This window comes from Centroberyx gerrardi, chromosome 3, assembly GCF_048128805.1.
Source record: "Centroberyx gerrardi isolate f3 chromosome 3, fCenGer3.hap1.cur.20231027, whole genome shotgun sequence".
Classification (NCBI taxonomy): Eukaryota; Metazoa; Chordata; class Actinopteri; order Beryciformes; family Berycidae; genus Centroberyx; species Centroberyx gerrardi.
This window is the reverse complement of record NC_135999.1, coordinates 3,593,281-3,617,731: the sequence shown is the minus strand read 5'-3', so window position 1 is coordinate 3,617,731 and position 24,451 is coordinate 3,593,281. Positions and strand designations below refer to the sequence as shown.

General features: G+C 42.8%; 1 protein-coding gene across 2 annotated transcripts in view; it reads right to left on the bottom strand.

Moving 5' to 3' along the window:
* Positions 1 to 1,179: 1,179 nt before the first annotated feature.
* The window catches only part of tusc3 (tumor suppressor candidate 3), a 91,970-nt gene continuing 68,698 nt past the window's right edge, over positions 1,180 to 24,451 (bottom strand). For both annotated transcript variants that reach the window (XM_071905866.2, XM_078282720.1), the window contains exons 7-10: positions 16,757 to 16,820; positions 11,149 to 11,223; positions 3,466 to 3,556; positions 1,180 to 1,415 (exon numbers count right to left, since the gene is read on the bottom strand). In XM_071905866.2, the coding sequence (XP_071761967.1) occupies positions 1,400 to 1,415; positions 3,466 to 3,556; positions 11,149 to 11,223; positions 16,757 to 16,820 (246 nt within the window). In that variant the 3' untranslated portion in view covers positions 1,180 to 1,399. The remainder of the gene's footprint in view (positions 1,416 to 3,465; positions 3,557 to 11,148; positions 11,224 to 16,756; positions 16,821 to 24,451) is intronic.

Sequence of the window (24,451 nt, the reverse complement as noted above, 5' to 3'; positions counted from 1 at the left end):
TTTTGTGGATATAGCAGGCGCAGGACTTCACCAATTAGAGCTTACCTTCTCTGCTGATGGCAATTGACCTTCTACCTGGAAGATCGGCATAAATCTAGCGTTACTTCAACACATAAGTGAGGACGAACAGTTACCAGATTAGCTAGCAACATTGACAACAACTGCCTGAATTTAGCAGAAAGTTAGCTAGTTAGCTTACTAGTTAGTTAGCTACTAGCTAGCTGCCTAGACTAGACTCTGGTAGGTAGAGATAATGGGCCAAATACATTAAAATGTCAACCGATATCCCTCTGATTCTTGAGATACATTTGTTTCTGATATGTTTTTCAGTGTGAATCTGTGAAATACTAGAGCAGCTGGACCTGCTCTTCCAGAGTTTCCGACCCTGAGTGTTCAAAATGGCCACCGTGTGAATAAGGTCATAAGCTGCATGTGTATCAAAACCTTAAAAGACAAAGATTTGAATGATCACTTGGTACGAAAAGTCAACCAAACATGCAAGAGTGTACATGTAGCAATCGATAAACGCGCAAACACGCATTCATCCAATTGCAAGTAATGTGAAGTAGTAACTTGCAATTCACCATGACTAAATCTTAATGTTACACACAGAAGACACAAACAACTGGACAAACCTTTGGTGCGAAGTCCGTTCATTTTGTGAAACGCATCTTCTCCTTGTTTGTCAGCGAGGAAAAGTTGGTGCGAAGTTTTTGGCCTTTTCCCTCCGACATGCGATACGCTTCCCCGTGTGCGTCTCCATTCAAAACAACAGTGAATGTACATTTTGTTAGAAAGCTCTTTCACTCTGCTACCCTCTAACCTATTTCCACATTAGTCCTCTGCTTCTTTAGCTATCCTTTATTACTTCCTTTCTTTTTAATGCGCTAATACAATATGTATTTTTTTGTGTTTATGTGAGACACACAGAATTTGCCTTGTGTATGAACTGAGCTATATACATTTCCCATTTCCCTCCTTTCAACACCCGTGTCACCTCGCTCTTTCTTTCTCCAACTTCATTCGTCTCCCACTCTCCCTTCATCTCTAACTCTTTCTCCTAAACAAGCGTAATAAATGGATAAAAGAAGAAAATGTGCTAATTGCCTCAGCTTACTTGTTGCTTCACTGTATGCATCTACGCAGAACGTTCAACCACAGAAACGAACCACACGCGACTGGCAGAGACGAGCCAAAGGCCTTTATTTTCCAGTGTAAGACGGAATAATTTATTTCATATTCGGCTCGCAGCGCCGATAGCGGGTGATATATAAAAAAAACCAAAACACCATGCACTCTAAACTCGATTGCGCCGCCTCCTCTTCAAGTATCTTCTTGACTCTTCTTCTTCATCTCACCTCCGCCTCTTCCTCATCCTCTGACCTCCTCTGCTCTGCTTTCACTTAATAAGGAAGCTGGAAGGGAGAGAGAGATAGAGAGGGGAAGATAGGTAGAGGGAGGAAGGGCAAGATGGATATAGAGAGAAATAAAAGGGAGAACGGGAAGAGAGGAGTTGCTATGTCATTTTGTCAAGAAAGGAAAAAAACAAAAACACGTTGAACATATAAATACCAGCTAGCGTTTATCGCAAATTCATTCGGATCGGAAAGCATGTCATCTGGCCAAATCTAGCATCGGGAAAATTGCTCCAACGCCTGCTGATAATGCCTCTATCATTATTAAAGAGGAAAGGAAAATGAGGAGAGGAGAGCTGACTAGTCACTCAAAAACGCCCATATGGCATTAAAGAGTCCAACCATGTACTTATCCATAACCAACGAGAAGTCACAGTTTAAGACCTTTTACCTGCGGCTGAATGTAAATAACAGCAATTTTAACGTATTTCCTGCAGGCTTACAGCTCCACACAAACACTGAACTATGCAGTCCATGTACTATGTACTGTATAACTTCATTGAATACATATCTGATTTTTCAAAGGCCAAATGTATATCTTTATAGTATAAAACAGCAGATTTAAGCCTAAGTTTTTTTTTATGGAAAAAAATCATGGAGCTATTCAAGTAGTGCTTGTCAGGCTGTAGGATGGGACTATATATCGAATTTCAATATATCGCGATACAAAAATGTGACAATACGTATCGTGGGTCAGAAAAATGAATGGTGATATCAGCTCCATGTTATTCTGCTGTAGTAATCACTAATGAGACTCTTGACCATCACAGTTTCACAAGCTCTCCATCCAAATTATATTACTGTCACTTTGTAATGACATTTTTAAATTGTTTACATTCTATCAAGACAATGCCATCGCTAAAAAGACTTGTGTCTCAGAAATAAACATAATTCTGCACAGACCTCAGACTTTGTTGTCATTGAACTTTTATTTATGACATCCTATCGTGGTTGTATTGAATCGTGAACCCCATATCGCGTATCGAATCATATCGTGAGATAAGTACATCGTCCCATCCCGGCTGTATTTTTTATTTAAATGACCATCTAAAGTTCCAATGCTGTACAATTGAAATCAGCTTAGTAGCAGGAATAGAGTGTAGCCCTATCAATACAATTCCACATCATAGCAGAACTGAACCTGCATCAACGCAGCTAAAGGTCACTGGACAGTGAGCTGACACAGCAGCAGTTTGGTCCTATTTTAAGCGTGGATGACGGCAGCAGGGGATAGCGTCCTTCAACCGGACGGCCCGGGTTCGAGCTCCGAGACGTCAAACCCCTGCTCAGTAGCTGGAGGTTTCTGATGTTCAGCTGCTCCAGCGATGCTGACTTGGAGACGGACTCTCACTCTGTGGACTCATGGAGTGTTTTCTGTCGCACATTAAATCCGTTTTATGTAGTGGCGACCTTTAGCTCAAAGCGGGACCAAATTGCTGCTGTTCCGGCTCACTGAGCGGAGGGGTTTGATGTCCGAACTCAGTCGCTATATGATGACCTGTAGAAAATATCCATGACGGAGTGCTTTGACCCGTGTGGGTGTATGCGTCTGCATCAACAGGGGGTATGGAAATGAAAAAAAGAAAAAAAAGAACTAAGGATTTCTAGTATTCAGGATAAAGGGGGAAAAGCTATGTATGTCAGAGTAAGATAATGTTAAATGGGCTGCAAAATGTCAAAGAAACACAATGAGTCAACGGAGTCGGACTCCAGTTCTCTGTCGATGGGGCGGCTCTAGGATTGGTCCCTTGAGAGCGAGAGAGAGTCTTGGCTTAGCTTTGGGAGAGAGAGCCGTCCATGTCCACAAATACCGATTGAGCTGTCTCGAGATCAAAAGGAATAACAAAAACGGATGGATTCTGTTTTGGCCCGGGCGTTTTTCTTTGCGCCGCGTCGGCAATAACTCGGCAGTGATTTTGTGTCAACCTCTGTGATTTTAAGATTCATCGTACGCTCCCGTATCGCCTTTGAATAACTGTCGACCAAGCTAAATGAAACTTTGGGCGGGGGAGGGGTTGCGTCGGCGGTGCTGTACGGTTGCCATAGTTACCTGTAGGGGTATCCGTGGTACTTGGACCTGAAGATGGAGAGCAGGAAGCTGAAGAAGAACACCACCAGGCCGAGGCCGACCAGGCAGATGACTGGAGGAACAGACACACACAGAACATACAGGGTTCCATCAAGCTAATCAAGACTTTTCAAGACATTATTGATGCGAGTTAGAACGCATTATAAAACCAATTCTACAACTGACTGTCTACCTATCAGAATATAACGTTCGGTCTGACGCCGCAACATTTTTAAGACCTCTGAAACTGAACGGAAGACTTTTAAAAGTGCCTTGTGAGGCTTTTGGGGTTCGGAATCATTTTCAAACTTTTTGCAGGACCTGCAGATACCCCTGATACATGAATAATAATTATTAGACAATGGCCCGAGAGAATATTTGATTCTTGGCTAAAGGCAGGCATTAAATTTGGTTCACGCGCATTATAAGCGCTGATGCAACCTGCCGTTTGATCCCCGTTCTAATTTAATGTGCTCGCGGGGTTTAGACGTGGCGTAGGAAGAGGAGACGTCGCCTCCTCTTCGTGTTGGGTGGTTCAGGCACAAAGAAAATCAAACATTTGCTGAAACGCTATTACAAAGGTCGCCTACAATATAGCCCGGTGCAAATCCTCGTGCCGGAAAACGCAAACCGACTCTAACTCAGTTTTACTTTCATATTAACCTTTATTGAGACAAGGGGGGGGGGGGGGTCCCTCACTTTGCATGCTAGCTCCCCTCTCTCATTAACAGCCTCAGCGAGTTGTGTTTGCGACCATTATCAGCTTATAGCCTTAGCGGTTAGCCTGGAGTGGAATAAACATGTGCGTGATCTTTGATCTGTGCGGGGAGCGTGTGTGTGTGCGCCTGTGAGTGTGTGTGTGTAGAGGCTAATCCTTGAGGAGTGCTGTGTTAAATTAAACTGTCGCCGGCGACTGATATTGTTAATCAGGGATTAGGAAGAGGACCTCTCCTGGAGACTAAACGGTGAGATATCTGCGTGGTCGTGGGTGTGTGTGGATGGAAAGTTCTAAGTGTGTGTGTGTGTGTGTGTGTGTGTGAAAGAGATAGACTGTGAAAGTGAAGTGGATTCTGTGTTGGAAGACTCGCCTGGGAAAGCGGATCGGAGAAAAAACAAGACAATTCCCTCCCTGTGTCAATTTGTTATGAAGGTATGCATGTGCCGTCATTCATTTCGAGTGCGCTGGAGGGGTGTGTGTGTGTGTGTGTGTGTGTGTTGATCTATATTGCATGTATAGTTTGTTCTATCATATTTCTCCCTGGTGACAGGCCACAGCTGAAACACATACACAAAGTCTACATTTGTCGCTATCGTTCACTGTCAGCTCCCCCATAACTCTTCCCTCTCTCTTTCTCTCTCTATGCATTGCCTACATTTGCAATTCGTCATGTGAAACATCACACACACACACACACACTTCAGGGGGTGTCCTATACTGTGATTGAGCTGTGTGTGTGTGACAGCAGTTGTAACTAATTGATGTGACATTCGAGTCATAATCCATCTACCACAGACACACACACATATACACAACATACACACATACACACACACTGGAGGTCCCCAGGGCAATCAGTGTTACTGTGTGTGTGTGAGAGAGTGTGTGTTTTCTTTTACATCTACTCTTGTAGATGTCAAATGACGTCAGAGATATGGGTAAATCCTGCAAAGTGAGAACATTTTGTCACCCCTTACTTTAGAAAAAGCATTCTTTAAGTAAAGGTTAGGCTAATAACTAATTCAATGGAACATCCTCACAAGTATTGGAATACAAACCTGTGTGTGTGTGTGTGTGTGTGTGTGTGACAGTAATTGAGAGACTGGGTTTGAGAGTACTGTATGTTTGAGAGAGACCTCCTGTGTCTCAGGAGAAAAAAACCCATGTTCTCCCCATGTTCCCTAGGTGGCCACATCTATGTGCTTGTGTGTGTGTGTGCATGTGTATGTCTGTGTGAGCGAGAGAAAGTGTGTGTCTTCATTAAGTATAGCGCAATGTATCTCCCATTGCTCATCAATTATGACTGAGCTGTGTTTTAGTATGCAAGCATGGATGAGACACACACACACACACACACACAGACACACACACACTCCCACTTCAGCATACTAATAAAGTGATTTATGCACTTGGTGTAATTTAAGGAGAATAATTTGCTCCAATGACAAAGATGGTAATGAAAGTCTTGCTCTCTCTCAATCCCTCTCTTCTGATAACTCAATTCAATTCAATTACATTGGCATGGTAAAATTTATTCACATTGCACAACAATGACTGAAAGAGATATCAGTTCTCAATGTTATATCAATGTTATGGTGCAATCACACCAATAATTGATTTTCTTTGGTCTGAGCCATAGTGGAGAAGTTTACTTTGTTGCATGTTTATATTTGGTTTGTTTAGGTTCACAGTGCCCAATTACAAGCGAACCAGGTCAAAAGTCACATGGACTCACAAGTAGTTTTGGTTTTGGTAACCTGGACTTTGGTAACCATCTTGAAAGGTCTGAGATTTTGGCTGAAGGGGGTCAAAACAAATCCGATTCCGGTCCTTGTAACTTTAGCTCAGCATGATGGACTTGTCTGTGCTCTTTGCTGTAGTTTCCCTTCTCTGGTGTTCAGACCGGGTAAGAACACATGAAGAAATAGCTCAATATGAGCATCAGTCCAGACTTGCCCTTGGTTCTTTTTGTTATGCTAGGCTTTCCAAGCATGAGGAACTGCTGGCTATCAGATGTCAGCATCCGTCTGCTTACACCCATAAACCCTTGCACTTTGGGGTTGTTTCCTGTAGTTGGTTCATATTACGTTCTCAGTCCTAACGGAATGCACTGCAGAATCGAGACTCGCATTTTCAACTGTGCACTTATTTGGTGCCACTTGTATTCAGATTAAATTGTTCTCATCTGACCAAACAAGTTCAAGTTCAAGTTCATTTATTTATTCTGCCCTTTAAATCACAAGCACGTCTCAGAGGGCTTTACAGAGGATGAGCCTAACTAGATCTAACTGATCAACAAGCAATCGTAGAACAGAATGATGTAAGACAAACACAAGGAAGCAGAACAAAGCACAAGACACACAATGGCATGTGTGAACTAAAGGACTAAACCCTACGTACTCAATTCCGGTCCTCGAGGTCCGGTGTCCTGCAGGGTTTTGTTCCTCCCTGAAAGTTAAAGAGCCAGGTAGATACAGGTAGATACAGACCAGGTGTGGCTCATTTACTATCAGGGAGGAACAAAAACCTGCAGGACACACCGGACCTTGAGGACCAGAATTGAGTACCCAGGAAGTAAACGCTCCAGAGTTCAGAGTTCCGAACATGCTTGATGTGAACGCACCCTTAGTCTCCACTGGCTGTCCATAGGTTTTGGCAAACTGTGATAGGTATTTGCTGCTATTATACCATATTTCATACCATATTTCACCAAGGAGGTACGGTCATTTGCGGGTCGCGGTCTTGCTTTCGAATTCTCTCTCTATTCCACTTTCCCCGTCTCACTCATTCCTTCCCCTTCAACCATTCTTTCCCATCCTCTCCTCTTCCCCCCCTCCTCTTATTTTTCACTTTTCATTCTCTCTCACTTTCACCTTCCCTTCTCCCTCCTCCTCCTCCCACCTCTCTCATCCACTGATAATGCATATGTAGTGATTTTGTAAGTCCGTCCTCTCCTTCCCCAGCTCCCTTGCTGAGAAAACAGTGCGTATGCGGTGATTTCTGGTGCAGATGCCCATGGAGAAGTGGCAGACAATTTCCCGTAGCTGCGCTCAGCAATATGGAAGCTATATGCCAGGGATTTAACACCCGCGTCTCCTGATTACGCTACCATTCAAGCATAATCCTCTATCGCTGACAGACGGCTATTCTCTATGTTGCTTCACCGTGCACTTATTTAATTTGTTCGTGCGTATGTGCATGTGTGTTTCGCCCCAGTGATAGGTGCGTGGGATATCAAAGTGTGTATTCTGTGTATGTGTGCTTGAGTTGTGTGTTCTTTTCGTAATAGCTTTCTGAAAGCATTAGTGTGCTTGCGCTGCAGTAAAATGTAATCTGCATGATGTGTTTGCTTGACTTTATTGAAATTAGCAGGCGGCAATTATACAAAGGAAGAGGTTGAATTAAAATAAAAGTGGCTGCTATGAAAAAAAATTATGATATTCAAGTTTGTGCACGAGGGGAGAGAGAGAGAGAGAGAGAGAGCTGATGGAGAATTACAATTAGAGAGAATTGACAAATTAGTCCTCTCTCTCTCAATGCAAGTGGTATGGCAGCAATGGACGGGTGATAATTATGGGTGTGTGCACATGTGCGTGTGTGTGTGTGTGTATGTGTGTGTGTTCGTTCCAGGCACGTTTGATACCGAGAAACAAGTCTGGAAGTAGTTATAAAGTCATTATCATTTTAATTGCCACACTTTCCCTTGTCAAGGAGAACTCGTGGGTAAAGCTGTACAAAAGTTGAAAAGTTGATAATCTTGCCTTTAGATTTCTTGTTTCTGTGTGTGTGCGCGCGCACATGAGTGTGTGGCCTCATAGAAACATTTCCCCAATTGAAAGGCTTCTCAAGTTGCTTTTTCATCATGTTGACTCTAATTAAAATCCACTCGTGTTTAACTGCGTCTCTGTGTTTAAGGCAATTACCAGTACAGGGCAACTCCCTTGTCTCATAATCTAGAGATTATGCAGAAACTCTGCTTGGATGTTAAAGGAAAGGGGTTAGAGCTGGCATGTCATTGGGGTCACCAAGTGACCACCTCCCATTAGTAATAATGACTCCAATTAGACCTTCAACACCTCCAGACAAGCCTCAACAGGAGGCATTAACATTTAGGAACCATTCGCTCTACACTCTTACATTTGTGTTCCCTTTTGATACAACATGAGCACATATTAAAGGTGCAACATGGAGCATTTCAGCATCAATAAATCATTCCAACATTAATTTTGAGACATTGGTATAATTACTGTAAACATACAAGCCCATCGGCAAGAAGATTGGCAGCCTCTACACTGCATTTTACATGTTGGCCACCCGGTCGGATTTGGCGGCAAATCTACTGGATTGCTTTACAACACAAACAGAGATTGCTTTATGGCACAAAACAGGAAGAGCGTAAATGGAGCAAAAGCTTTCAGAGTTTCTCACAATGGTAGAGGGTGGAAAGAGTGAAAGGTGGTTGGAAAAATCACTTCCGACATGTTTATCCTCTTCAGTAAAGATAAGGGAGGGAGAGGTAACAATATCCTCTTTGCAACAGAAAGCAATGGGCTTATGGGAGATATGGTCTTAATTTTGAGAAACACTGGCACCAACAAAACCACTGGTGTGAGATAGAGGCTTTCAATCATCTCAACCATGGTCTTATTTGTTTACGGTAATTATACCAAGGTAGTAGTATTAAGTTGACAATGATACATTGATGCTTATAAATGGTACACATAGCACCTTTAAACATGACATATGTTTTATTGAGTGTTGCCTCAAACTAGACACAAAGGTTTGTTGAAAATGAAACATCCTTTTTAAGAGCATCTTTGGCTGAACCCGAAGGCTTATAACAGCCCGCTCCGCAGTTCAGAAGCCCCAATGTACCAGCAATCAAAAGCTTAGCACAAATATCTTGGCTTAGCACAAATATCTCCCATATTCATATCCAGCTTTTCCATGATGGGCTTATTGTTCACGATTAGCCACATAAAGCCTATCTTTAACCCCAAAGATAGAAAGGGGCAGCCTTGTGACTGAGATCTTAAAAATAGAACAGTGCCTGTAAGTTTAATCGAGCTGAATTTGAGACTTGAACAGTAAGCAAGGACTTTTGAGGCCTTGAGGCATTTAGATAATTAAATATAGGACATTTCACAAGTTTTTCAGGACCTGCAGACACCCTGTGAAATCAGAGATAATTTTTTTCAGTCTCTAATTGATTGACTGGGCTCTAAATACACACACTTGACAGCATGAGACGGCTAAATTAGTTCTAATTGTCTCAAGACTAACTTGAGTGATTAAAAGCTAAATGAATCTCTTCTTGTCAAGCCAAATCACGCTCATTTTAATAAAGCTACACAGAAATACCTGCTTGTCAAAATAAATCAAGCATATTGAAATGAAGCTACATCGCGGGAAAAAAAACAAAATGCTCACATCCGTGCGTGCCAAAGCGAATCAAGCGCTCCTCGAGCATATCTAAACACCGTCGTCGCGTATTCAGAGGCGGTAATGGGGCAGGTGAGGGGTCATCTTGGTGATTAACTGGAGAGCGAAACAAGCGCTCCTCATCTTCGCAGCTGCTCCGGCTAATTGACAGTTATGCAAATACGCGTCACACTAATGATAGTACTGCGACGACGACGCGTTTATGCACAGTGTGTGGAAGGCGTGTTTGTGTTAAGTGTGTGTGTGTGTGTGTGTACATGCACCTACCATCTCAACGTCTCCTCCTTCTCTGCTGTTAAATAAACCTTTTGCCATTCTAATCCACTGCTTAGAAACCCCAGAAGCTATTCTCTATCTTCTTCTCTCTGCTCCCCCTCCTCATCTCTACTCCTATACATTCACTTATAAATACATTCAATTTACATGTAGATTTATACTTCAGCTGGCACTACTCAACAGCACCTTGCAATGAGAGGCAGGCAAGTGTGTCTTCTTCAAAGCCACTGGTCTCAAGGGCTGGTCTCGCTTGGTAAATTTAAACTGATAATGATGTAAAGTTAAAGAGATGGTCTCTCTTGGTGATCGACTGTATTTTGTCTTTATACATCGTTCTACTTTGCTCTTTCTTTCATGTGACTTTGACTAACTTGTATTTTTGTTGTGATGCTGCTTCTATAATATCGATGGGACAAACCTGGATAAACGATGGCCAAATGAAATGAAATAAAAAAGGACACATGGTTGATGGACACATATTGGCTGCTGCGAGGATCAAACCTGTGACCTGGTGGTTACAGGACAGCTCTAACCACTACACCACACTGCCTACTATTCTACCTTATAACCACCTTGCTTATACTCCTGACTTGGGTTGCTTGGAATGCTGCAAAATCTAGGAATTGACACTGTCTAGATAAGACAGTGACAGGCAAGTGCTTATATTTTACATAGAAAATATATGTGTGTGTATGTGTGTGTGGTGCGTACAGAAAGTCTGTGAGTAGAGAAGAGATGTGAAACAACAAGAATGTGGAAAAGGGAATAGAAAAAGAATAGAAAATGCAAAAAATAAAATCAAAATAGGGCAGTAAAGAAACAAAGCAAGGAAGGCAAGAAGAAAGCAAGTAAAAAAGCAAGAAAGTAAGAAAGAAAGAAAGAAAGAAAGAAAGAAAGAAAGAAAGAAAGAGAAGGACAGGGAATGAGAGAGAAAATGTATCCCAATCACTTTTTTTTTCTGATGAAGCTACTTGCTTTATTGAAGGTAACTTTAATTGACTTATTCTAGTGTTTTGGCACTGCAGTTTTGACTGCTGCACTTCCTATGCATTGGCTGCTTGCCATGGTGGTGATACAGGAATTAAAGCTTATTCTACTGTCGCACTTAATGCAAGTCGCCCTGCAATAGACCAAAAATGTAAAATGTAATAATGTGATTGTACAGTAACTCTATGGAGCTGAAGAGGGAAGGACAGACGGAGAGAGTAGATTCAGTCCTCTCTACTTACTCCTCCTCTTGCCGACGTCTCCCTTGGAGGTGGCAGCCTCGTTCAGCAGCACCATCCCCATGGTGATCGCTGCATCTGGGACAAGGTTGTCAAGGCAACAACACACACACACACACACACACTGGAGTGGAGAGAGAGAGAGAGAGAGAGAGAGAGAGAGAGAGAGAGAGAGAGAGAGGCTGGCAGTAACACACTGCCCCAGGAGGGACAGCTGGACATATACAGGTACACACACATATCAGTACAGATACACAAAGTCAGGAATAGACACACCAACACACACACACACAGCACAGTACATACACACATGCGTGCATAGAAACACACAAGCAGATGTTAATACACACATATATACAACCATTGGCCAGCTGTGCCTTAAAGGTGAATACCACTCAACTTAAGAACTCACTTTGTTTAAGAAAGTAAGATACCAGACAACAAAGACTCTAATCTGTGCTGTCATCAAAAGACAAAATCGAAACAGGAGAGAAACTACCAGATCTTTCCTTCATTCTTTTACAATGGAGAGAACATGTTTTTGAATGCAGCATGAACCGCAGGCAGTTTAGTGTTATTTTTTGAGCAGAACGCAGAGGGCAAAAAATGCCTAGCAACACATAGCAACACAAAACTACCAAACTCTTGTTTTTGACTACAAAAATAAATCCACAATGGTGGAGTCATGCCCCTAGGAGGAAAACATCGAAATGGATTCAGAATTCAATGAAATATTTTCTCAAAAGGCCGCAGGGGAAAGTGATGTCAAGTCAACCCTGCAAACATAACACACACACACACACACACACACACACACACACACACACACGTACATACATGTGCGCATATAGACACACAAAGATCGAAGCAAACACACTCTCATAAGAAGCAATCACACATGCACTCAGACACAAATACACACACACACACACACACACACTTAATCCTTTCTCTCAAGGATATGGGAGGCTGATGATACCTGGCAAAAAGACAGGACTGTGTGTGTGTGTGTGTGTGTGTGTGTGTGTGTGTCTCAGTACTGGTCTCAGTGCCAATCCAGTGTAAACAAACCAGTGTAATTAGAAATGGGAAGAGACAGGTGATTTATTATGAACAATAAAAGAGAATACACACAGCTGAGAAGGTCTGTGCTCTGTGTCTCTGAGCATTATTGCATCCATGTGTGGAGGTGTTGGTCTTATGATTCAGAGTATCACTAAATATTCAACATAACTCAACAGGTGATGTGTCAAATGTTCAAGTGTGTTGGGGGGTGGTGGTTCCCAAAATATTTATACAGTATGTTGGGGATTGGTGGTCCTCAAAACGTGAATGCGGGAAATGGTGGTTTCTGAAACTTTAAAATATGGGGGATGGTGATCTACAAAACTTTTAAACGTGGGTAATGGTGGTTCCCTAAACTTTGCAATGTGCGGGATGGTGGTTTCCAAACTTTTAACAGTGGGGGGTGGTGGCTCCAAAACTTTGAAATGTGGGGGATAGTGGTTCCCAAAGCTTTAAAATATGGGGGGATAGTGGTTCCCAAAGCTTTAAAATGTGGGGGGATAGTGGTTCCCAAAGTCTTTAAAATATGGGGGGATAGTGGTTCCCAAAGCTTTAAAATGTGGGGGGATAGTGGTTCCCAAAGTCTTTAAAATATGGGGGGATAGTGGTTCCCAAAGCTTTAAAATGTGGGGGGATAGTGGTTCCCAAAGCTTTAAAATGTGGGGGGATAGTGGTTCCCAAAGCTTTAAAATGTGGGGGGATAGTGGTTCCCAAAGCTTTAAAATATGGGGGGATAGTGGTTCCCAAAGTTTTTAAATGTAGGGGATAGTGGTCTCCAGACATATAAGTATGGGGGATGGCGGTTCCCTAAGCTTTAAAATGTAGGGGATAGTGGTCTACAAACTTGTGGGATGTGAGGCAGGTGAATTGCTGATCTTGTTTTCTCCTAAAGTCTATTTTAAACAATAATTTGGAATGCTGTCCAATTCCATCGAGTTTTCTCGTTGGGTGGTTAGGAACCCCCGCTGCTCTTGAATACTAAGTGCCCGTGTCCACCAAGCAATTTAATTCTATGTATTTATCTGTTTCGCTGTAGCCAGCAGCACTCGACATATTCCCAAGAAAGCAGAGGTAAAGGTTCCTGCTGTTTCCACTGTACAATGAAAACCTACTTGAAATGTGTTTTTTTTTTTTTTTTTTCAACTTTTCAGGCACTAAAGACATTTAAATTTGAGCGCTATCAGGAGCTTGCAACAGAGTGTCCTTTTCATTGACAAGTACAGATTGTGTACAGGCCCGCGGCGAGGATGTCTTGTTCTTTCTGAGAAATGAAAGAGGATTGGTGTGAACGTGGGAAAATTATATTGGAGCTTTCCCAATAATGCAACTTTTACTTCTTTTCATGGGGAAGGGATGGGGAGGGGGGGCAGTGCTGAGAAGATAAAAGTCCTACTGCTAACCAGTGTCTTTTGACTAAGAATCTGGGAGGTCACTTTGATTGATTTGAACTTTGTTTAGCTACTGTTGAAGAACTATATTGCATGGCAGAAGAATACCATTTAATTAGTTAATTATGAGCGATTCAAATAAAAGGTTTATTTAACATTTGCCTTCTTTCTTTCTTTTCATGCCACGGTGTCTCAGCCTTTTAGAAATGCAAGCGTCGTACCAAACATCACCTCTGAGCTGTTCCGAAATCACTGCAAAGCACTACCTCATGTGGCTTATTCCTTAATTAAAGGCTTTGCTCTTCGGGGTGCTTGGCATACAAATCCGAGCGAGTACCTGAAGAAGATTTGACAGGGCGCACAAACAATAGCCGCCGCATGGGTAAGGTACAGAACAGGAACCAAGCAGGCGTACATCCTCCTGATGACATGGTACTGTCGAGATAACGGTCACAAGACATGATGAGCTGGCATGGCACAAACAGTACGGAGAATGGAACGAAACCTATGCAGGTGGAGGTAAGCTTCACCACAGGGTGTCGGCATGTTCGATGAAACCTGCAGGCACCCTGTGGTGAAGCCTCCCACCACTCCTACCTTTAAGATTTTTGAGACATTTTTAATGCCAGTGAGAATTAAATATACGATCCGTTTTGCAATTCAAATAAACATCTAAATGTTAACAACTGTAGACCTATCAGAATGTAAATGAAGTCTGCGTGATTGGCACCGTACTTGGCAACATAGTTTGAAAACGATCCATTTTGATTCACTTTCATACCAGGGAACACATTAAATAGGGTCCACTATGTCAGCTTAGCTTGTCCACCCCGAGGCTACATCAGGCTGTCAGACTGGAGGCAGAATGTGGCCACATATTGTTGGAGTGGAGAGGCCGGCGGACACAGATAATAAGACAGGTGGTGTGTTGCGGCAAGCGAAGGAGGAGACACCGGGGGCCAAAGGAAAAAAAAAAGCAACATTTCGATGAGAAGTGGCGACATGACGAGCAAGGCAGGACGCGTGGCTGTGCTCCCTGTGCCCTCTTGAACGTGTTCACTTTAGATTTAAGCAGCTTCTTTCTGTCATATTGCCAATATGATCTGCTTTAAAGGACAATTCCAGCATGATTGGAGTTTTAGCTCATTTCATCTTAGCTGTCCCGGCACCTATTGCATGCCCAATCGTCCCGGTGGGGGATCCCTCTTTGACTTGGCCCGCCCAAGGTTCCTTCCGTTTTTTTTCCTGATAAGGTTTTCTTGGAACTTCTTCTTTGTATGCACTGAGGGCCTGAGGCTAGGTGCCGGGCAGGTTAGGCTATGTAGAATAGGTAGGCTGTTATTTCTTGATAAAATCTACTTTTGTGAGTCTTGTGCCTTTCCTGATGTTTGTCCTATATCATTCTGTTCTACAGTTGACTGCTGATCAGTTAGATCTATTTAGGCTCATTCTCTGTAAAGTCCTTTGAGACATGCTTGAGATAAAGGGCTATACAAGTAAACAAACTTGAACTTGAAACAAAGAAGTAAAGAAGAGGGCAGCAATTTTAAGCCATATAAAAACTGTCAAAAATACCATTAAAGGGCTGGAATTGTCCTTTAATCATTCCATCATTGTCAACATACTTGAATAAATACATGAACTATAGCCTACAACTTATGTTTTTGTTTCGTTTTTTTTAAGTCATATTTAGTCATCAACATTGATTTTAAAAAGAGTCTGGTAAAAATTGTGAGTGGCTGGTTTAGGAATTTAGGAATCTACTGCAAAAACTGATTGAGTGAAATATAGGTAGATCACATTTGGAGAGATGACACAGCAACTGTCTGTGTGTGTGTGTGTGTGTGTGTGTGTGTGTGTGTGTGTGTGCAAGGGGTTCTGTCTATGTCTTGTGTGCTTGTGTGTTTGTGCATGTCAGAATGTGTATTAATGTGTGAGAAATAGAGAAACATGTTTGTGTTTCTGTCTCTGATCCTATACTGGGCATGGATGCAAGGTTATATCCACGGGGATGCTGCAAACCTATGACGGCCATAAAATGTGTTTACACCACCTGCGCAGGCTACAAGGCCGGGCGTGCTCCCTTGTTATCAGGTGTGTGTGCGCGCGTTTCATTTAGATGTGATCAGATGGGCAGAAAATAGAAAATAAGCTGTGTGTGTGTGTGTGTGTGTGAGCGTGGACAAACAAACATTGTTCTGCAGCAGGTGCAACCTTGGCCCCGCTATTTCCCATGGGGGCGGACAGGACGGCTAGGACTGAACGGTATCATTACACACACACACGCATAAACACACAAACGCAGGTATAAAGGCACACACACATATACACAAGCAAGCAGACAAGTAGACATGCACAAACAGAAACAGACGCACACACACAACCTATCATCAGGGGTTGAATTTGGAACAAATCAGGCGAGGAGGTAAAGTTAAAGGAAGACAATCTCTTGTCTTTGTGTTTTCTGTTTTGTTGTGTCCAGCAGGCAGCCTCCCTACGGAGAATACAAACAGATGACACCGCTTTCGTGCGGGGAAAAGAAATGTAGAGGACGCGGGGAACCGAACATGGACGCTATTTGAAACATATGAAAGGCGTGGGTTTTTTTTTTGGATTCGGTGTGTATCATCAAACGCGCTCGGCTGACAAAGGCGCCCGCGCGGTGAAAAGAATTAGATGGTTTGAAACGGAGGGGGCTTTGTTGCCAAGACAAGCTGTTGTACATCTCGCAGAGAGTTAAATTGCTCTGGGTGATTTGCATTTTTGCAGCGCCGTGTTTTGGTTTGTGGCGGTGAACACACGGAACACACAAGTGTGACGTCGCCGTCGGGTGAAAAGCTCAAAACTCTAAAATGTCAACTTTTCAAGAACTAAGAAAAACGGCCTTGTTTTTTAGCCTGACAGGAATGCATTTTTTTAGTTTGTCCCATAGGTTTTAAAAGGGTTTCATAAGCTCAAGAGGTCGTGTTGGAGAGCATGTAATCTGTCACTTTATACACACACACACACACACACACATGCATATGCACACATGAAAACACACGCAACCTTTCAGCATTTACTGGGTAGCATAAATAAAAGCAACGCTGCAAATTAAGAAATAAAGATTCAATCAAGGTTTTCTTTAAATACACACACACACTTTAGTGAAAGGATACTCAGAAGAAGGATGATGTGAGACTCAGCCACAAACTGAGCCTGACTGCTGCCATGGATATAACTCTGTTAGAAAAAAAGAGAAAGAGAGAGAGAGAGAGAGGGGACAGAGAGAGACACATAGGTTACACATTGTTCATTTAAATTGCCACAATGTCACAACAAGATAGAGCCTCAATATAATTTCCAATTGAAGCAATAAGGAAAGAGAGGAACAACAGATCTTGAATGAAAGAACACGACTGTGGGGAAAAACACAGAGTAAAAGTTTGAAACAGTGACTAAAGAAAACGGAAAGCTTTGGAAAGTCACCAATAAAGAGGTCGTAACCTTTTGTGACAAATATTTTCATTTCTCGCCGTCGCAGAAAGAGTAAACATGATAAGAGCACAAAAGAGCCAATATGGGCATAGCGGTTTCTCTCTTGATTCTATCTCCTGCCTTCCAAAGAGGGAAGCTGGCTGTAGCTGATGAACCGGAATGGATGTCCCGCATCCATTTATCTTATGAATACTGTCCCCCGATATGAGCGAAACTGGACTCGGTCGTTGGGAGCCGGAGCCAAAATGGACGTCCACTTTCTGGCTTAATCACATCTTTGGCCTTAACATGATGGAAGCTGCTGCACAATAGAATCAGGAGAGGATGGCCGGCCATTTTTCATCTCTTTACTGCCAGCAAGTTCTGCTTTTTGTGCTATCCTTATGGATATCAGTGTGTGTGTGTGTGTGCATGGGTGTGTCTTATGTATGGGCGAGAATGTGTGTTATCCGTGTGTGTGTGTGTGTGTAGCAGTTTGGGAATGTGTGCATGTGTGTGTGTGCACGTCTGTTGTGAGTCATAAAGAGCAGAATATGCAGTGTGTGTGTGGGCGTATAGAGTTGCTACTGTTTCACTGAGTGGGCAGGCAGGTCAACCTGACCTTACAGGAACACATGCACACACACACACGCACACACACACACACACACACACACACACACACACACACACACACACACACACTATTATACTTGTGAGGACATTCTATTAACTTGTGTTCATTCCCCAACCCCTAAACCTTGACCCTCACTGCTAAATTGGAAGCCATTGCAGAAGTCTCTCTTCATGCATCCATCCTGCATCAGTAGTGTATACAATTCTTACTTGAGCGGTATATCATAGACTCAAATTAATATATTGTAAAACAAAACTCTAAACAATGTAATTGTGAATAGCATTAACAGTTTTCCTGACTTGGTCCAGAAAATGCACCGCACAAAAGATAACTTTTTACAGATTTTCTATTCATTTGGAGATACAAGCGATCTCTCTCTCACACATGCATACATTTGCATGTGCCCACACACACACACACACACACACACACACACACACACACACACACAACACAGAGAAAGTTGATGAGGACACTGTGGGAGGGAAGAGGTGAACGCAGTGATGCAGGCAGTCAAAAATACAACCACGAAAAAAAAAGGAAAAAAAATGAAAAAAGAGGAGAGAGATGTATCCATATCACCTATTAATTAAGCACTACATGTGAACCACACACACACACACACACACACACACACGTGATGATGAAAGTAGGTAGTAAAAAGCTGGAAGAGATTGATTAACAAAAGCCAAAAGCATGCGTTTATATGCTCTTAACATTTACATAGCACCATGTGAATCTCTGTCTCTCTCACACACACACTCACACACACACACACACACACACGCTCTAGAGTGGATTGTTAGCCCTTTAGGTTAAAGCATCTCTCAGTTGGAATACACACACGCCTACACATCCATGCGTGCGTGTGACAGGTCAGGCATTCCTAAGCCATGATAGCAGTATTTAGCCCTTCTATATCTGGCAACATCGATGCCACAGAGACAGTGGGAGGGTGGGAGGAGGTGGGTGGGAGGGTGGGAGGAGGTGGGTGGGAGGGTGGGAGGAGGTGGGTGGGTGGGTGAGGTTCATGTCATTTTATAAGGTTGCCGGAGCCAGGAGAGAATGTCCCTGGCCCGCGCAACCTTTATTTTTTATGTTCTTCTGCTTCGCCAAACTGGCAACCCGTGATTCCACGACTTACTCCGTTCAATGACTGGTGAGATGTGCAGCCAAACTGGCAGTATGTAATTTAGTGACCTGCAGGAGTACTCTATTTTGCTTGGCCACGCTGGCAACTTTTGTTTGTCTGCCTGTGTGAGTGTGTGTGTGTGTGTGTGTGTGTGTGTGTGTGTGTGTGTGTGTGTGTGTGTGTGTGTGTGTGTGTGTGTGTGTGTGAGAGAGAGAGAGAGAGAGAGAGAGAGAGAGAGAGAGAGAGAGAGAGAGAGAGAGAGAGAGAGAGAGAGAGAGAGAGATTGGAAGACAGAGGTTGTCTGTGTTTCTGTCTTTAACTGGACACTATACTAGTATGGGTGCATGATTGTGTACCTGTGTGTGTATGTGTATGTATGTGTGTGTGTGTGTGTGTGTGTGTGTGTGTGTGTGTGTGTGTGTGTGTGTGGCACAAGGTTACATCTTACATCCTACATCTGTACTGTTTCCCACCCAACTTGGCAACTTGTGATTCAATGACACTAAGACTGTTATATCTCCCAACTTGCATAAGTGTGTACATCTGTGTGTCAGTGGGCTTTCACATACAGTCAAGTGTATATATGTGTGTGTGCACAAGTGTATTCTTGTACTTCTATCCTTGTGAGAACCAGTTTGAGTTATGGTTGGTTTACGATTAGGATTTGGGTTTAGGGTTAAGATTAGAATTAGGACTGGGTTTAGGTGTTAGGGAATTAATGTAGTCAATGGAAGGTCCATACAAGTATTGTAAGACAAATGTATGCGTGTGTGATGCCCTTCCTTATATTTGAGTCAGTTTAGAGTCTGTTAGTCAGTATTGAGGCCAGGAGACATTTCCCCCCCCCAGTGCAATGACTGCAGTGTCTCCCATTGTCAAAACTGTTGGAGAGAGTCTATTGAACAGCGCAATGCTAATAACTCACACTCTACATGAGCCAGCTCTCTGATAAGATGTCTGATGGCTACTTCGACTGGTCTGTGTCTAAGTGTGTGTGTGTGTCTGTGTGATGGAGAGGAAGAACAAGTGGAAGTCTTAGAGGAAATGAGACAAACAGACGGAAGGAGAAAGAGAAGGAGGAAGTCTTGAGTGTGTATCGCATTGTTGAATCCCCGCAGATTATTAGCGTCTGCGTTTACGCCACATCTAGCCTCTTTTTTTTTCCGGTCGGCTGCCCCGCTCTTCATTTTATTCCCGACCAGACAGGAATGAGGACGGAAGGATGAATGGAAGATGAAAAGAGGAGGAGGAGTGAAGGGTGGACGGCTCTTTCTTGCTCCAGTGGAGAGAAATGAAAAGGGTTTTTCGCGCTCGAAAGCTGACGAAAAGACGACAAAGGGCCAGGGCTGAAGCGGATCCTTTTGTTTTTGACGTAAAGCTGCTGTTTTGCATTAGCTGGGTTTTTTTTTTTTTATGTTAATAAAAAGCTTCCTTTGTGGACTAACTAACCAACCGAGGCTCCTTTTCAGGACATCTGGAAAAAAAGTTTGTTAGGGCTGTGTTGCACTTTGTTGGTGACAGATTGCCGCTTGCCTTCCGGATCGATGCAAGTGCAGCTCGATGGCGTCATGAGTCATTTCTCTTCAAATCAAAAGCAGGACTTCCCAAAACAAAAAGTTTGAATACTTATTCTTACTTTAATTACAGGCTATGGAGCGATAATCAACAGTGTTGGGGCACTTGCTGAATTAAAATTGGTCTTTTTTGCTGACAGTCTGGCAAAAGCAGTGTACTCTCTTGCCTTCTTGCAATATACTGTATCTGGATCCACTGTTGGATGTAAGAGACCCATATTAAACTGGAGATGATAAAACATAGAAACAAAATAAATGTTCAGCTTTAATTTTAGCTCACTGACCCAAGATTCTTTATGGTTTTTGGTTGTTTGGAGAAGCTGTCATGTGAATGTGAGAGGAGCAGTTGGGGTGCCTGACTTGCACTTTTGCTGATGTCCCAGTGGGCGCCATGGTTAGCCTTGAAAGGAGCTGTAGCTGTGCATTAAGATTGCCTTGCCTGCCAAAAAATGCGAAAATCGGACCTCGGCAGGTCTTTTGCATGTCTTCTTTTACACTCTCTGGCACAACATCCGTTCGAGATGAGTGCCTTGTTTCAGATTTTATAGAACTGTCAATATCTGGAAACAAAGACATTGACACTTAATTCAAGAAAATTCTTGAAACAAGTTGACTTGCATTGGAACCAAGTGAAATTATCACTGGCAGTTTTGTTTAAATTAAAAACAGCTATCGGTGATGTACCTTGCTTTACTGGGCCCATGTTGTTTTTTGGTGGTGTTTTTTTTCTTATTCCCATGGCTAACTGACCAAATGTAGACAAAGTGACGTAACATAACGATATTTCCAGTAGAGTTTGATAGTAGAAAATTGTTCAGCAATCTAAAACATCAACCGTAAACATCAGGTTTTGGTGTCAGTCCCTCAGAATCAAAGAGCGAGGGCTTCTTTCTAGAGCCGCCATTTTGCACCAAGAGACGTCCAACAATCATACAGGGAGAAATCCACCGAAAAGACAGAGATACCAATTTCTCCACTGACAGTAGCCTCGATAGACCAGAATGCAATGTAGTCACAAGAAATAGACAGGCGCTAGTAGCTATGGGCTAGCTAGCTATGCCCATACGTTCATCTTCAATTGAATGCAACAAGTTCACTCCCCTATTCTGGTGGTTGTTGAAAGTCATTCTGGGAAATGTAGGAAATTGCTAACTGAAGTAGAAGCAGATGAGGCAGGTTGAGGGAAAGTGGGTACACCGAAAAAGTGAATTACAATACTTCATCACAAAATAACTCCTGGATTGCACTGAATCACAAGTTGATGATATATGACAGTGTATCCGAGGGTTTTCCTTTAATTACTAGAATGGAAGACTCCCGCAACACACACACACACACACACACACACGTTACCACACACACGTTACCACACACTGTTTTTGAACATGCTGCTCTCCTCATGTTACCTCCTCAACATAAACAGGGATTGCTGGAGATGGAGGCTATGAGCGAGAGGAGTGCTGGGGGATGAAAAATTCCTCAATCCATGGCCAGGCACTTCCAATTAATCTGATGGATTAGAATGCAGGAGTTCCATTCATTAGTGTGCAGTGTGGCTGAGAGAGAGTGTGTGTGTGTATGTGTGTGTGTGTGTCAGCATATGTAGCTATGCATGTGTACGCTAGGAGAGAGAGAGAGAGAGTTACTGTGTGTGTGTTTGTGAAAGAGAGATTGTTTTGTGTGAATTTGTCTGTGTAAGGGAGAAAGTGTGTGTGTGTTTGTGTGTGTGTGTGTGTGTTCATTAGAAAGGCCTACATTGAGGTGGTCTGGGAGTAAAAGCAGCCACAGCTCATTGAGCTAACACAGAGATGAATGGAAGAGCTAACTCAACAGTCACACTCTATAACTCTCTCTCTCTCTCTCTCTCTCTCACACACAAACACACACACACACGTTAGCTATACACATGATCTTATACACTGGTGAATAAGCTCATTTACTCTTTGAAATATGTTGGGTTCTGAATATAGCCGGGGATTATGCAAAGAAGAACCTGTTTTACATTTAATTAAAACACCGCCGACTGAGACAAATGCCTGAATCTGTTCAGGCACCTCTATACCTTTAAAGGTATAGAAGAAGACACTCTCCAATGCTGCCACCAAAGTACCTCCACACACTGAAAACACTCAAATACCCTCAAACTCTTGAGATATCCTACCTAATCGTTTCTGTAAGTCCTTGAATACATGAAGGCCCACCTGGCTTTAACGCGCCTTGTATCCAGACTGAGTCTAGATATGGTTTAGCTGGATTACATCGACACTTGACATGAACATGAGTCTCTGGTACACACATTGAAATTGGATTTCTCTTTCCCTAGCCAAAACACAGATTACAGCGCACGTCGAGTGATGGCAAGTTCTTGGGAAGTCGCATTATTTTATGCCTGTCTTAGATGCCATCTAAGACAGTGATTCTCAACCTTTTTCATATCAAGGACCCCTAATTTAGTCCACATAAGGGCCACTGACCCCCATTTGATGAGATTTTGTCTCTCGGACCCAAATCCACCCAAATGTTAGATATGATTTTGTCCAGGATTCCATGACTATCTGTATTGTAGGTAGAGAGATAACAGAGAAACTATGATCAAAACAGTCATTCTTCTACATTCTCTAAGTGTGTTAACTTCTTGTAAATTAAATAATGGTGAAGTTTAACAATTCATCATTGGTGGTCAACTGGTGGTCCCCAGACCCCACGTTGAGCACCACTGACCTAAGACAGCAGGCATACCATTATCAACAGAGGAGAAAAAGAGAGTTATCAATGCCATCACTGTACAGAAAAATGTTTGTACATGTGAACAGACTCAAGGTCCAAGCAATTTCAATTGATTCTGCTTGAAGGTACAGACAGTGGGAGAGAATATCACTTGGCACATTCATACTTAGTTCATGCTTTATGTTGCTATTTGATCTGCCTGTCATATAACTGACTTGCCTGCGTTCCAAAAGATTTTTCCATTTCTGTAGTTGCTATGGCAGATTGGAGACGCATCGCATTTACACTTTGATGTAAATGTGGATTGGAAACGCATTGTATTTACACTCTGTTGTTAATGTAGCCAAATACGTTCTTACCACCTCTGGAGGTGGTTTGGGTGATGGGATCTTCAATGCATCTTAGCTGCATTTACACCTACCTTCTACCTACAACACTTCACGTGTTTTTGCTTTCAGATTACAATCCAATCACCTAGAGCCCATGTTAGCGCGGGGTGGAAAAGGAGTCTAGCCTCCATCAACAAGTCACCAGAATTCCATTCGTTTCCTATTGAGCTGAGCGGTTATCGGAATTCAAAATGGACCTGAGGTTGATTCCAGCCATTCAAAGCTTCCCAGTTCTCTACAACTTTTATTTGAAAGACTACAGGAATAAAAGAATGGAGAATGGTTTTGAACTTTGTAGCTGCAGACCATGACATAAATGCAATTGGAGCTTCTCAATCGGTGAGAATGGAGTGACACATCAACCAAGTTGCTTCAAGTTAAGTCAAGTTTATTTATTTATATAGCCCTTTATCACAAGCATGTCTCAGAGGGCTTTACAGAGAATGTGTCTAGCTAGGTCTAACTAAACACAATCAGTGGTAAACAAAATTTTGTAGGACAGCATAATGAAAAACACAAGGTAGGTAGGAGCAGATTTAGCGAGACAAACAATCTACCTATTCTATATAGCCTAACCTACCCGGCACCCCAGCCTTAGACCTTAAATGCACACAAGGAAAAACTCCCAGGAAAAAACTTGGAAGAAACCTTGGGCGGGCTGAGGCAGATAGGGATCCCCCCCCGGGACGGCTTAGCGTGCAATAGGTGCCGGGCAAAACATTGACAGAGTCATGGGCAACGATGATGACAAGAGAAAACAGAGAACGCAGGGTGAGAGAGTCTGACAACCTTTGGTGCTCTCCCTATTATTTGCCCATTCTGGAAAGCTGAATCCATCGTAGCAGGGTATTGGTAAAGTGCTATCCAGTGCACACACCAAATGATCCTTTAGGCCCCAACTTGGGGGCGGCGGAGAGGTGTTTTTTTTTCTTTCCGTT